Source organism: Leptonychotes weddellii, chromosome 5 (assembly GCF_054177405.1).
Source record: "Leptonychotes weddellii isolate Sample4059 chromosome 5, ASM5417740v2, whole genome shotgun sequence".
Lineage (NCBI taxonomy): Eukaryota > Metazoa > Chordata > Mammalia > Carnivora > Phocidae > Leptonychotes > Leptonychotes weddellii.
Window position 1 is genome coordinate 119,377,991 of NC_138373.1, and position 16,480 is coordinate 119,394,470.

Sequence of the window (16,480 nt, forward strand, 5' to 3'; positions counted from 1 at the left end):
AACCATATGATAAGTTACTTTCTCTGCTTGACTTATTTCACTTAGCATAATCTCCTCCAGTCCCATCCATGTTGATGCAAAAGTTGGGTATTCATGCTTTCTGATGGCTGAGTGATATTCCATTGTGTATATGGACCACATCTTCTTTATCCATTCATCTGATGAAGGGCATCTCGGCTCTTTCCACAGTTTGGCTATTGCAGACATTGCTGCTATGAACATTGGGGTGCATATGGCCCTTCTTTTCACTACATCTGTGTCTTTAGGGTAAATGCCCAGGAGTGCAATTGCTGGGTCATAGGGTAGCTCTATTTTTAATTTTTTGAGGAACCTCCACACTGTTTTCCAAAGTGGCTGTACCAGCTTGCATTCCCACCAGTAGTGTAAGAGGGTTCCCTTTCTCCTTGTTTTGAGAAGTGTCTGTTCATGTCTTCTGCCTATTTTTTGACTTGATTATTTGTTTTTTGGTTGTTGAGTTTGAGAAGTTCTTTATAGATCTTGGAAATCAGCGCTTTGTCTGTAGTGTCATTTGCAAAAATCTTCTCCCATTCTGTGGGTTGCCTCTTTGTTTTGTTGACTGTTTCCTTTGCTGTGCAGAAGCTTTTTGTCTTGATGAAGTCCCAAAAGTTCATTTTTGCTTTTGTTTCACTAGCCTTTGGAGATGTATCTTGAAAGAAGTTGCTGTGGCTGATGTCAAAGAGGTTACTGCCTATGTTCTCCTCTAGGATTTTGATGGATTCCTGTCTCACAAACTGGGTGTTCTTTGCTTTTCATTTTGTATAAGTTGTGTGAGAGAATTTCTATTTTTCTTTCTGAGGTTACTGAGAAAATTTAAGATGTTTGTGTTTATTTTATTATAATCCCCCATTAGTGTTATAGTAATCAGTTTGGGCTCGAAAGCAATAGAAACAAACTCTGGCTAAATCAGGCAAAAAGGAATTTGCTGGAAGGGTGTATGTACAGCCACCTTTGGAAGCATTGGGCAGGCTGGAGCACCAGGCTTACAAAATGGGTAGTAGGAACTAAGGGGGACTGAGAAATTAAGAAACCTAGCCAAGGTCCTGCCACAGGAATGGCCGGTTCAACTGCTACCATTAGTGAGGCTATCTCTGGAGCCTGGGATAGTCTTTCAACTGTTCCTGCTCCTTTGCATTGATCTGGCAGGATTCACAGTCCTGGGATGAAGTATCTGTTCATCTGAGGCCAGGGTACATGTGCGTGCTTTAGCTGCCAGAAAGGGGGGAAGGGGGGGAGAGGAGAAGGTAGAATTTAGTATTTTGTGCCTTCCATTGCAAGTGGGAGGTAGAGCCCTCACCTTTCTGCAGGATTCCATGGTGAGTTATTGCCCCCATATAAGCGTGGTATTTAAATGCTGGAAAGCCAAAAGAATGACAAATGCCCACTACACATTTTTTGATATACAATTATTCTTACTAGAAAGGAACAATATTTCAAATCCCTGCTTCAACCTTCTCGTCACATAGTCAGAAAAATCAATGCCTGGATTTACCTGGTATTTCCCAGACTAGCCTTCGAGTAGAAGGCCTCCTACTTGCCAGTGTCACGGAGGCCCAGACTTGACTCTCTTACGTCAATGGAGGGAACACAGGACTGGGCCTGCCTTGTGCAGTCCCCAAAACTATACCCCCTGGAACTTCATCAGCATTTTGGCTGGAGCCCATGATACAATCCTGACAAATGGAAAACAGAGAGAGTTTGATGCAGGAACTGAGAGGAAGTTTTCCTGATTCTTAAAAAGAGATTCTTGGGAAGAAATTCTGTCTCTTTCCTCTGCACAATGTCCTGTCTGAATGTGATGGTTGGGATTGCTTGTCCCATCCAGCCTCAGACTCAAGCATGAAGGGAAAACACAAGTAAAGGTGAGGCCAAACAATTTCTGGAGAAAAAGAGCTGCAGCTGTCTTACCTTCTTATAACAGGAAAGAATAAATCTTGTCATTATAAAGGGCATTCTAGGGTGGATTTTTTATAATTTGCAGCTAAACACAAATAAACCAGTCTATATATCTTTGGATTTTATTAAACTGTCCTTTCATGTCCTGAGGAATACATCCTTTGTGCAGTTAGTCCTCTGTTTTAACATGCTAAGGGGCTCATTACTAGGAGAGTATAATTATTCCATGTAAACATGTAAAAAGATAATAGAGCTTTACTTCCTCAGCTCACTTTTTCCTTTTCTCCTTTTTACTTATTAGTCCCATTGGCTTTTGTACATGAAAAATTGTGGATCATGTCACTTATTAGCAAAGAAAGTAAAATAAAAATGGTCTCCTACCCAATAGTTCGGTCTTTCAATGACATCATATGCAATTGCACATATCGATGCAAGTTATATAGCTGACATATATGCACTGAAATAATAAATTATGTCCTATGTTAGTGTTTAAATACGACATTTTGGAGGAATCTGATGGGTACGAGAAACGTCTCTTGACAGGATTGTTGGTTGTTAACAGAAAGGCATACTGAATAAGGCAAGTCAAAAATCATACAAATACATTCGGCATTTGCTGTGTACCGGGCTGAGCACATAGATGCTGGCTCAACAGTGGCCAACAGGGGTAACGGGGGTTTTACTCACATGGAGTTTACAGAGTACGTGGGCAGTCAAGCTGATGAACAAGCAGTTGTAACACAGTGTGATAGATGCTCTCATATGGTGCAACGTATGAGAATATAAGAGGGGTATGTAACTCAGGAAGGGGTGGGAATGGCCAAGAAAGGACTCCTGGGAAGAATGTATCAAGCCTGACTCCTGGAGATTGAATGGACTTGAAGTAGGTAAGAGAGAAAAGCATATGTGGAGAAGGGCTCGTTCAGGGGACTAGAAAAGGGAGAGAGGATGCACAGGCATCTGCAGAGAGCAGGAAGTGGCTAAGCGGAGGCAGGGGGCAACAGAGTAAGAGACGGGATCACAGAAGTACAGAAGGAGCATTCATTTAGAGTGTTCGCACTGCTTCTGAATGCAGCAGGGATCCATGTGTGCATTTGATGAAAGCTCTTCTGGCTGCACGGCAGAGACACGACATGAAAGGGACAGAGCAGAAGCAGTGGCCATGCTAGTCATCCCGAGGGGCTGTCAAATAGGAGGAAGGAAAGGGGAACCTGGACGGAAGATTTACGATGTGGGTCATTACTTGAATGTGGTGGAAAGGGAAAGAGAGGCACCCAAGGGGACTGCTTGGTTGAGATGGATGGAAGGTCATCACTGGGGAAGGACTGCCAAAAGGAGCTGATGTGGGGGAGGACAGTGGCTTCAGCTTCGAACATGGCTCTTAGTTGTCTGTGGGGCATCTAGCAGACATTGGATTTGGGTCAGGACTTGTGTGCACAGGTACAGAGTTTGGACGTGGGCTGGCGTCTCTGAGTTCCCGTATTCTGATTTATTAGATGATGATGATGGTGATATCTACCTCATAAATGTCATGGGATTGAACGAGATAAAATAAAGCAACTCAGAGGCAGATATTGTTTTCATGAGTTCTGTTCTTTGGTTATTATTGTCAGTGATGCTTTTCCTTCTGTCGCTCTGTTTCCAACTGGTCGCCTGAAATGATTAAAAAGATATGGCAGCTGATGTCTGCTGAATACTTACTGTGTACTAGACACTCCTGACTCTTCCAATACTGTACAGATATTAAATCACTTATTCCTTAACATAACTCTGTGAAACAGGTACTTTCATACCCAAAGAAATTAAGCAACTTGCCAAAATCAGGTAGCTAGGAAGTATTGGGGTGCAGATTTGGACAAAGGCAGTCAGACTCTGTTTCTTGTACTTTATGGATGAGAATATATTTTTGCTAAATAGACCTTTGACTTTTAATCAGTTTATAATGTTGGTTTCATTCCTTAAGAATATTCTAGTGGTCATCTTTTTTTTCTTTTCAACAACTCCTTTATTTCTGAAATTCTTTGTATAGTTAATATTAAAATATTCTTCTACTTTATATCATAATGTCAAATCCACTGCTGATTGACTTTCATACACATACATATAAACATAAATTTCCATTTCGGATTCATAACTCCAGCCATTTTCATATTCATCGACTTGTAGGCTTGAAAGGAACTTAAAATCTTCTTATTTAATTGCATAGCAAATGTTTCAATTCATCTTGTCAAGTAGTTTTTCTACCAAGACTTCTAGAGTTTCAGTCACAGAAACCGTCCTCCACAAATCCCATTTCAGTGTCTGTCCTTGTTCTCAGTAACCTAATCTCCCCCGCCGTTCCCCCAGCACCTGAAAGCTACTGGCACATGCAAAGTACACCATACATTTTGTGGAATGAATGAATAAATAAATGATTGATTATCAGAAAAACCACATTGACTATTCTGTAAGTTTCTTGGTAATTCAACAAGGACAAAACACAATTTCCTTCACTTAAAATATGACTATTTTCATGCAAGAGGAAGGCTAAGATAACTAAGGAAAACACTTGGGGTTTTCTCTGTTTTTGGAAAACAAGAATTGACTTATGTAGAATTCCAGTAACACCTGAAAACTGGGACTGCTGGGAATCCAAGAAGATGCTCTCTGCCCTGACTTTCGAGGTGAGCAAGTTGGAGCTGCTTTCCTAAGGCCAGATAATTGCCACTTCAGCCTGCTTGAAGTGTAAATTTGAACTTTGTTCTGAATTGGGGAGGGAACCAAGAGCTTGAGTTGATGACCAATGTCGGGCCAATGCCAACTCATATCATGAACAGTTGGATTTTTATGATCTGTCTGTGAAGAGAATCCTGTAGTTGGGTATCGGACCTTTCAAAGTCCATGGAGTATTCCTTTGTTTCCTCTTTGGGATTATCCTAGCAGCACTATCCATAAGGCAAACCCAATAAATAAATAGTTCTACTGTTGATACTTTTTGTCTTATCACATTACTAAAATAAAACTCAAATCTGTGTTTCATAATTCCTATTGTTCCCAGATTTATTCATTTAGGTGCTAAAAAAGCATGAAAGATAATGCTGACAGTTAAATCTGAAATAATTTATTTAAATCCTGGTCCCCGAGTTCTAATGGAAAATGACTCACATGGCATATTCAAAGCCAAAAGTGGAATTCAGATTGGTTATTTGGGGTTGTATTTTTTTCAATAAAGTTATTCATAATCCCCAGTGACGATGATGAATTTGTGGTTGCTAAGTTAGTGTTGGGAATTGCATCTTTAGAGTCTGATTAGGTGGCATTTGCCATTTGCTGTGCTGTGAATTGCCAACAAAGCTGAATCTGTCACAGGTGCTACGATTTGTATTTCAGAGAAATTTCTTCACCAAGTTTAATTATCCCCAAAGTATTCTACTCTACACAAAGTACTGAAAAGAGTCAGCAATTTTTTTCATTTTCAGTATTGTGATGTAAATTTGGATTTTGTCTACTACCTACATGTAGAGATGATGGAATTTCAAATGCAGGAGACCCTCTGTTTTATAATATAAAACACTATTTTCTATTCGTTTTTCCATTTTGGATTCAGAAAAGGAATAACACCAATTGGCTGTAACCAAATCACATATCCACAGTGACATAAACCATGCTTTGTAGAAGGGAGCAGGCATGAGGTTAGATAGAAAGTGTGTAGGTTTAACTACTAATGGTGGAAACTGGGAAATGGGAAGTCCTACACTCAAAAATATTAAATAAATTTAGGATTTATTTTTTTCTTATTAAGTATTAATATGTGTTATTTCTTATTAAGTATTAATTAAGTATTAATATGTGTTTCAAGCTCATGGAAATAAGTATGTATCCTTTTTTGTATTAGGCAGCCTGTCCCTTGCAGAGAGACTAGGGAACCAGGCAGCTTGTGCAGACAGTCATCACTCTTTCAGCAAAGCAATTCCTCTTCACATCAGCATATATCAGTCGGGTTTCTGTTGTTGTTTTTTCTTTTCCATAAAACAGAATTTATTTTTTTCAACGCTTCAACAGGAAGGCTTGATGGGGAAGTTTCTCCTAAATGTTTCACTGCAGAGGTAGTTTCTTTAAAATTGCCTGAGGTTGATTTGTTAAATTAAAGGAAGGTCTTTGACCCTGGAAATCCATAAGGAGTGATTATGGTTATGAAAATAATTTTTAAAAGACCAGCATTGTTTGATGAGTTAAGAAATATGTTACGTTAAAGCTCTTTGGGATATTTTAAAATGAGATTCTTCATCTTTTTCCACGTCTTTCTCCTTGTCTTCATATTAATGAAATTCTAACAAATAGAAATTAATTGAATTGAGAAATAAGTGTGTGTGTTGGAAATTGCTGAGCCTCCAAATTGTAATTATAATTTTATATTCTTTGTAGGATTATTTAACCATTCATAAGTATGGCAATGCAGCCAGAAATGATCTCTGGAATACACTATCAGAGGTAAAGTATAGGAAGCTCGAATACCGAAACCTCCTCTTGAATATTTGAATTGAGTTTATAAACCATTCTTAACTTTTATTGACACTAACAGATGTTTTTACTTTTTATATTTTCTCATATCGCTTTATCATTTTATTTTTGATATATTATAAAAGTAATGGGGTTTAAAACTACTTAAACTACAAATGGTAGTAAAAAGTACCTTGCCTACTTTCAAACAAGACAATACTTCTGAAATATAACATTCATATTGTGTCAGATATTCATGTATGAGAGAAATATTGATGTTAAAATAATTTTTTCTATAGGTGAATAACAAATATTTAAATTTGGTACTGGACATACTGGGGATACTTAATGGTGCCAGAAGTACTTGTTTTAACAATCAACTCTCTTTTATCTTCCATTAAGTAAAAACTTTAATGCTAATAAAGCTTTCGTTTCTCTATATATGCATGAAGCTTAATTTAAGGCAAGGAGATTAATTTTACTAACACGTTATAGTAGCTTCACTGATTTTACATGTTTTCATCCTTAAGTAAATCATAAAGGTTAAAAGTAAAAATGGTTTAACGTTAATTATGTTTATAATTCATGTTTATAAAACTAATTTATACAATTTGGGTTATAAAGGCTTTAAAACGGAATGGAAAGTTTGTAAATATACAAGAAGTAATGGATCAGTGGACACTCCAGATGGGTTATCCTGTTATCACCATCTTGGGAAATTCAACAGCAGAAAATAGAATAATAATTACCCAACAACACTTTATTTATGACATCAGTGCTAAAACTAAAGCACCTGAACTTCAAAATAACAGGTACAACACTCTTTTACATGAAAAAACAATTGCTTTTTTTCTTGGGTTTCACTTTGCATTTTTAACATTTTAAAAAGATTGCTAGCACAATTATAAAATGTAAGTGAAATATGGTTTTCATTTTTTTATTTACATATGGTGTTTTCATTTTGATTCCTCATTTACTCCCATTTCCAGATATTTTAACCATCAAAGTGACAGCACACCAAAGTTATTTTGTTTAAGCAGAGTTTAAATTATCATGGTGATTTAGAAAATTATGTGATTTTTTTTTACTTTTCCCTGTGAATGTTTGTTGAATTAAATTCAAGAAAGTTAAGATGTAGTGAAGTCAATTAAATGGAATGGAGCAAAATGAGATTTATAAAATAGATGAGAATAGAAACTTACACTCCAGAAAGACTAATTAAAACAAACAAAAACTACTACTAGACTAGTATCTGAGCCAAAGGAACTCAAAGTAGATCTATTTTTAAATGGTCTAAGTATCAATGCTACTTAGCATCAAAATATGTTCTCCTCCCTCATTTTCTGTGTGTAAAACCACTGAACAGACAACATACATAGTATTTTTATTTGTTGTTAAACTTTCTTTTGAAACTCTTATTTAATTACTGAAAACAACATATAGTGTTTCTTTTCTACTTCATGTTTTCTTACTGTATGGTGTCTTATTAAAGGCTGAGCCAAAGAAAGATAATGCAGTTTAAATCAGTTCATTTCATTTTTTAAAAGGTGCCCTAAGAAAAGATTGGAGAGGGAGGGGACAGAAGGGATGGAATTTAAAATTAATAAATAAAATGAAGTGTTTGGATTAGGTTGGTCATGCTATCTCCCATTACATTGGCATATTAGGACTCTGACTTTATCGTCCACCAATATCTAGGAGGTGTGAAGCATGAATTGTTTTTGGTTTAATCTCTAAGAGGGATGGAAATCGTTCCCAAGTAGGCTAGCTCCCAGATGGGCTATAGGTAGAAGTGACTGAGAAATTCCTGAATGTTTAACGATGACTGAATTTGGAATGTCCTTTAGAAAGCATTGTCTTAAATCTCCTGGTCAATAGATACATTGGCTTTGGACAAACCGCCCCTGCAAGTCAACTGTTTCAACCAATGGAATGTAGTCTTACCCTGCCGCACTGTCATGATCTGACTCTTGTCTGTCAACGCTTCTGTATTACCCAGCCCGGGTTCCGCACAGTTGCCAAATGCTGCCTCTGATTCTCCACCCTCTGGCCCAGGGCTAAACCTGCTTAGGCATCAACTCCAGCCTTGCCAGGAAGTACATAAAAACTACTTGACTGTGGCAAAGTTAGAGAGATTTAGGCCATGCCTTTGAGAATGATCAGTTTGACACAAACATCACTGATGCAGAAAAACATAAAGGACCTGCAAATGACAGAACAAATTTTGAACAAAAATACAGTGTCAGCCTATAACACGCATCAGATGTATCAGCTATGAGTCTGACTCTTTAAAGGCAGAATTTCTCCCAGGCTGTATAAGCATACGTAACTTGAATAGAGCTTTGCTTTTGCTAGAGTTGTAAAATCATATGGATAATGTTGAACCCTGAGAACCTGGCATATAAAATATTAAGAGTAAGATAATGTATGGAGTCCCTTTAAGCTCGAAAATTATTTTCTATCTATTTTGAAATAATAGAGCTTGCAGTTAAAAATTTAGTATTCAATTGTATCTTATTGATCAATTTTATTCACTCTAACATTGTGGTCAGAGCTTCAATACCAATTCTATCGGTCCTTTGTATGTAGCCTTCCTAGGTCTTTATTATACAGTACAAGCTGTTGATGCAGTAAAACAGTGCCCACCGATACCAGAAATCCCACGAATTGTGGATCTTTTCTGAGCCAGTATCATCAATTCTTTGTCCTGAATTTTGTAAAGGATACTAGAACATCACTACAACATGCCCAGAACATTTTTAATGCATATAGTAATTACATTTTTCTATAGAAAGATGGTTATATAACTAATAATTGCATAGAGTTAGGTGATATGTAAAAGTGAATAAGGTATTTGCTAGAATTTAGGTATTCTGGAAGTTCTGAATTTGTCTAGCTTTTTTTCTTTATCAAGTTAATACATTGCAATGTTAAGCAATGTCTCCTCATCCACTTACGGAGTTTCTCAGAGTCCTGTTCTACAGACAATTGTATTTATCTCCACAGTCATATTTTCCTTTTGCTATCATCCTGATGACAGCAACTTCTGTAGAGTTCATGGTATCTACATTAATGTTTCACTGATATGGGTACCATTTTACAAAAAAGAATTTTCACTCAAGCTAAAATAAGTACCTATTATTTTCTACCTTAACATGATTATCAGGATAAACATTGCTTTATTATAAAAACATGAACTATGGAGAAAGAGATAACCCCAGGGAATATTACAGAAAAAATATCTTAAAGGTCTATTGAAATGCATTTTGTGCTTGTTTTTGTTTTTTTTTCTGCTTAAAGTGAGATGACTAAAATTAAACTTAGGTAGCTGGAACACAATCTAATTCACAAATTCTTTTTCCTAATCTTTTTTTCAAACATAACCCACCGCAGTCTGAGATTTTCTTTATAACACACCATGCTTCACTCAGCAGTGTTTAGTGTCTTCCACCCTTTTAAGTTGTAACCATAAAGCAACGTGCTTTCTTTGATTTTTGAAATGAAATTTAGGAAAAGATCAAATATGTGTTGTTTGGAAAGTTATGAAAAATAACATCTAGGATCAATAGTATAGCAATTCAGAAATGAATTTGTCATTTTTATTTTGTTTTTGTGACAATATATACATTTTAGTTGTGTGCATACACAATCGTGCAGACATAGACACACACACAGATGCAGAGAGAACAAAAACATTCTTGGGAAAAATACCCAGAAGACTATTTCAAAAGTTTTACAAAATGCCCGAGTGTTTGTATCCCCCCAGTACCTTATAGTTAACTCTTTTGCATCTGAACAGCTGTGTGATTCAGTGTCTGCCATGTAGGAAGTTTCCCATAGGGATGTGGCATTGACTGTAAACAACATGCAGGTATCCATATGAATCTCTTTTTCTTGTACTGTAGAGACTTTTGCTAAAACTCAAATATTGAAGCATACCATAGAAATGTTATCATCATTTCTAGTTCCACTATTTAGAAGAATACAGTTTAAATAAATGCAAAAGTGTACTTATTTATATTAGGGGCAAGTAATATTTCACGTTTTATGATCATGCTTTAAAAAGACACATTTATCCTTGAGGATTTTTAAACATCATCAATTTTGTATATTTCTTGCCCTTTAACGGATACTTATTTGACTTCACAATTTAGTTGACCCAACTCAGTGTGGAAGATATGTACCAGAAAGTCAAGTTCATAAGGTTAATCTCTGTCTTGCCCATAGACTGATTTGGTTCCTTTCATTTTACTTTGGTCTAATCCTGTTTGATCCAATTCAACAGCAATTTCTGGAATGCCTTCCATTTCTAGGCTTCTCCAAGATCTTAGGTTTACAAATATGAACTCATAGATAATAATTTGAGAGTCAGATGCATAGTCAAGCATTATTGTCTCTTAACTAATTTTTTCAATTAATCAAAGAAGAGTCGTTATTTTTAGAGAAGAGCTGTTAAAGAAATATATATCAATTCTCTTTGTCTTCCTCACAGTAATACCATTATTAAATATTTGCCATATTCTTAGTATTATGTTAAGAGCTTGGAGGTCTTTGATAAAGAGCTTAAGTGGGTTATGTTCATTTACTTCTACTTTAAAAACAATACATTTGGTTACTATAGGTTATTGATTCCCTGACCAACTGTGTGGATTCCACTGTGGTATAGCTTAGTGTCTCTACATAGTTGGCACTCAAAAATATTTCGCTGATTAATACATATTATTTTAACTTTACATATTGTAGATGGCCACTAGTGTAAAATTATTAATTTCTTCTACTCTTCCACTTAGATTTGTTACTATTACTGATTTGTGTTTCTTGTGAATGAGAAATGAAGTGATAAAATAATCAAATTCCATGTAACAGATTTAGAGGAGATGCCCTCTCTTCCCATGCCCCCCAAAACATATTCATTATGTTTGTAATTATATAATCCCGGATACGTTTCCTGAAAAATTCTCAATTCTCTGTTTACTTTCCCAATTACAGAGCTCAAACAGTGTCTCTTCCATAAAATAAAAAATATTTTTTACATACTAAATGTTGTTGGCTACCCTGCTGTTAATGGTGCAATGATAGGTCAACATAATCTGGCTGTACTTCAGGGAAAGAAACAAAATGTAGTCACTGAATTTATTGTAAGACCATCCAGATTATCTCTCGCTAGTCATTTGAGATTAAATTGATACTACTTCAAGTACAAGTATAGGCTTCCATTTTTACCCTGTAAAAAGTCAAATTCTAGAAAATGCTTCTTTTAATAGCTGATACTAATGACTGATCCCTGAACATTGGTTGATGATTTCACACATCATTGTGGAAATTTCATTTCAGAAAATAGAGCATTAAGTGTGTTCGACACTATTCTTTGTATTGATCTGGATTTTAGGGGCATCTGATTAGTTTCACCTTTCATTCCTGCTTTGCTGAGTAACTTTAGGTGTGCTGTATTAACCTATCTGTAAAATGTGATAATACTACTTATTAGGATAGTTATGTGAAAAAATAAGGATAATGTTGAAATGTAAATGCATGAAGCCACTGAAATGTGTATTAATTTAACATAGAAACAAGTAGAAAGGAGTTATTTTGAGACTTAATCAATATATGGTGTGGCTCTGATTTATTGATTTTAGCTACTTTTTATTCTGTAATGTAAAATGCAAATCTTTTTTTTTTTTTGCAAGAAATATTGTTTTGTTGAAAGTCCCCCTTTTGTATTGAAATTAAAACTCTTACAGGCTAAGTCTGCTTAGTGGCATTGAAGAAGTGAATTCATCTTCTTGACTTATTCCTTACTTTTGTGACGGGAATTTTTTTATTTCCCCTAAAGAGAATAATAGAAATCATGCAGAAGGTGCATAGCAAATGTTGTTTATTTGTTATAACCATTTTTATTCTTAAAGCTTCTATTTTACTTTGCAGTTACCTCTGGCAGATTCCATTAACTATTGTGGTGGGAAATAGAAGCCATGTGTCTTCAGAAGCAATTATTTGGGTGACTAACAAATCAGGTAAAATATATATGCTCCCCTCAGGAACTATTTGGTTTCAGATAATTGTTTAGCAACTTAACCTCTGGTTTCAGCTGTTGTAAAAATGTGAATAAAGACAAATTAGAAAGAGAATATAAAAGAGTGATAATCCCTTCTACAAAATTAAGTATAATATAGTATAGTTTGTACATAATCTAATTTTAGTCTGCCTATATAATTTTTAAGTTTATTTGTGTCATTGATGGTAAAGAGAACATTTAAAACAAGGCATCTGTAGTACTAATTTTAGCTGTTTTAAACTGTATCATTTTATAATCCCAAATGTAATTAAATTATAATCATAACTCCCAGTAAAACAGTATGCCAAATAATGAAACACAGGCCACATTTTCAATTCCATTTTCCTGCTATCTTGTTTTTTGCCAGACTGGCTCTTTAAAGAATGGACAAGGCGATATTCTCCATAAAATTAGATAATTATAGGGACAGAAGGGAGGGGACTTGATAGGTCATCAAAACATCACCTAAACTAGGGTCAACTCTCAAGGAGCAGAAAAAGATGAGATTCTATTTTGTTTCTAAATATCTTCAAATAAGATAGCGACCTATTTCAGTTCACTGTCAGAAAGCTATTTCTTGAATCCAATCTAAATCCTTCATGCTAGATGTGAAACAGGTCTCTTTAATTTTTGTTTTCTATTGAACTGGAAAAAAAGCCAATTAATCATCTTTTATGTAATATTTTATTTAGATTTAGATGGTCAAGTATGTCCACGTTTTTTCTACTCCTTTCTTGCGTTCTGTTAATTGATGTTATCTTATTTCATAACCACTATGAGCAGCTGCAATCTGTTTTTTGCAATAAGTGAGCTAAAATTAGTAAATAACAAAATAAACATTGTATCTGCCCCTCAGTCTTGCTATTATAAGGGAGATATAAGTGCTCAAAATACATATATACAAGAAAAAGTTCTTATAGCAAAATCTAATCTGCATACCAGAAATATAAATGCTTGTATTTTCAGTTGAATTTTTATTCAAATTTTCATGTTGTTGTATTTTTAACACATAATCACATATTATGAAAATATGTGCTTTTATTTATATACATTGTGTATCAAAGATTCATAAGTAATGTAGTGATGAATTGAAATGCTTATTTTAAAATTTATTGGTGTTTCTCCTTTTAAAATTGCTTATTATAATCTATTCTTTTCATTTCTTAGAGTTAGCATTTATATGATTCTTAATTCACTTACTGTATTATTTGGTTTTTTTTACTGCTCTTTTACTTTTGTGTAGTTGTTTTGTTTATCTACATAATTTGTTATGAAATGATGAGTGAAAACAGTGAGTCATTAACCTAATGATCTAACTATTAGATCCTCCATGGGATTGCTAGGAACATGAAATAGAACAATCTTCAGAAACCAAGTAAAACATTTCTCATTGGGGGCTACAATGGAAATGGGACAATTACAAGGGTGCAAAGATACTGATTAAAAGTCAGGATCAGGCCAAAACGTCACTTTTAGAGAGTGGATCCAGGGCAAGTCTGATACTTTGTCAATGTTTTCCCCATGTCCATTTCCTCTATCTCCTTAGTTATTTGTCTGCTATTATTCAGGGTATCCTCTTGTTTCACGTAGAGTACGCAGAATAGTGTCACAGCTTTTCTTGACCAATAACCACAGGTGTATTTGAGAGGTTGTTTCCATTTGTAGTCTCTCATTATTAATCAGGAATAATAACAACACGGTATTTCAAAGCATACATTTGCCTAAAATGTCACCTATATTAATACAAATGTCATGCTCACTACATAGTGTGTGCAGTGCATGACTCTGGGAGATGATATTTACATTGACTCTGATAATTGAGTTGTGCCACCTACGGTGTGTCAGTTTCCATTAAATCACAGCAGAGCCTTCTGGTTGATGGAACATTGTCCCGATAGAAGTGTTGAAGCTTTTGTGGAGAATGCCCATACCAAGTAAATATTTCTTGAAAACTTTATAAATATGTAAATCTGGAAGAAGCTGCCAAGAGGGACCTAAAAGAAAGACAACCGTTCTGTTTTCCCTGTTCAGTCTCATTCTGGCTTTAGTTTTGTCTTAAATCCCTTCATTATGATGACAAATAAAAAACTGACACAAGGCACAGACTAGGGGGAAAGAAAAGATTGTTAACTCTTGTCTCCTTTCATGTGTTATTACCTCTCTCTCTCTCTTATTTCAAAATACAGTTAACTAGGGACACCTGGGTGGCTCAGTCGGTTAAGCGTCCAACTCTTAGTTTCAGCTCAGGTCATGATCTCAGGGTCTTGAGATCAAGCCCCGCACTGGGCACTGCACTCAGCAGAGAGTCTGGTAGAGATTCTCTCCTTCTCCCCCTACCCCTCTCTTTAAAAGTAAATAAATCAATCAAAATAAAAAATATAGTTAACTAATATCAATAATAATATCAATAATGTTTTTTCCATAAAAACATTAAGAAAATATTCTGGTCAATTCTAATCAACATTGTATTTTAAAAGTCCACCTTTTAGTTACAACAATAAGATCAATGTTTTTATAATTTTTCATTATCAGTCACATAGATTTGATCTCACCAGGTATTAAAGCACAGTCATGGTGAATAATATAAATTTGATTTGAATCATCATATACTCTTGACACTTCCATTTTTTAAACCCTTTGGATGAATATCGAATTAATTCCAAGTTAAGGTATAGTTCATTCTAGCCTAAAATAGTTTTTAAATCAACTTTTAAATTACTGAAAGCAGGTAAAAGGATTTATCTTTTTCGTTTTTACTACTGAGATACTGAGAATGCAGATGTTTATAAATATAACAGCTTGTATGGTGACAATGAATGTGTAATGGAAGGGAATAAATTTAATGCCAAATGTTAGGAAAGAAAAGATTCAAAATAAAAGGAAATTGATGCTGAAATTACAAATTAACATTAAAAATAATGTAATGATATAGTGCTTGCCTTAAGCATTGGCTTATATAAGACTTGTAAGCCTTTAGAATGAGTTATTTTTAATCCCCATTTTACAAATGAGGAAGTTAAGGCTTGAGACATAACTTGCATAAATTGTCTTAGGAGCTTGGTTTTCTTTTCTAAATGTATTCCCTCTAAACCACACACACACACACACACGTAGATTTTAAAATTTTGGTAGGTTGCTTTGCTGATATGCCAATTACTCAACATGTTGCCATTGTATTCATACACATAGTTCTTTATAGGTGCTATAGAGCATTTTCTAATTTGATTCTCACACAAGTCCAGTGAGAAAACCAGTATGTGTTATACCTGAGTTTGTTTTACATTGCTACCCTTGTTACTTTGGTTGGCTTTTTGTTTGTTTTAAATTCTGATTTTTCTGCAACCAGCCAATACTGAGGATAAAGGCTTAATCTTCCTCTTTTTATTTGGAAAGTATAGAATATAAAACCAAAATATTATAAAATTCCAAGGACTCTGTGCCTTGATATAATCTAAATTTTGTGCCATTTTGGATACATTCTACATACAATTTTAAGTTATTATTACTAACATTGAAAATATAACTTCCATACTTTTTATATTGGTACTCATCACATACCATACCTCATTAGGCCATTGGAAAAGGTCTCTTTAGAATTCATTGCTTGCCATTAGTTAATTTGAAGAACATTTTAAAGATATAATTAGCTAGAATGAAAAAGACATTTACAAATCTATTACAAAATCTTTCAGGGAATCATTTCTCCAAAGATTTCATTTATAACAAAGGCATAAAAATATGCATGAACAGTAATAACCTTCAGGTTTTAGTTATCAATTTAATAATAACATACTCAAAAACAATAGATGCCTGCCTTTTTTATTCTCCGATGAAATAGAAGGTATAGGGATTGTTTTCCTATTTTAATTTGTCTCTCTTCTACCTATAAGTTGTTGAATTCAATAAGTTTATTTTTTATTTTTTTATTATTTGTAGTTTCAATTTTCTACTTAAATTCCGGTTAGTTGACATACAGTGTAATGTTAGTTTCAGGAGTAGAATTCAGTGATTCATCACTTACATATAACACCC

The 16,480-nt window shown here is 34.7% G+C and overlaps 1 protein-coding gene across 1 annotated transcript in view; it reads left to right on the forward strand.

The window, feature by feature from the left end:
• TRHDE (thyrotropin releasing hormone degrading enzyme) overlaps positions 1 to 16,480 on the forward strand; it is a 349,173-nt gene that overhangs the window by 252,303 nt on the left and 80,390 nt on the right. The window contains exons 8-10 of the mRNA XM_006728228.3: positions 6,319 to 6,384; positions 7,018 to 7,205; positions 12,319 to 12,407. Coding sequence (XP_006728291.1) covers positions 6,319 to 6,384; positions 7,018 to 7,205; positions 12,319 to 12,407 — 343 coding nt within the window. The remainder of the gene's footprint in view (positions 1 to 6,318; positions 6,385 to 7,017; positions 7,206 to 12,318; positions 12,408 to 16,480) is intronic.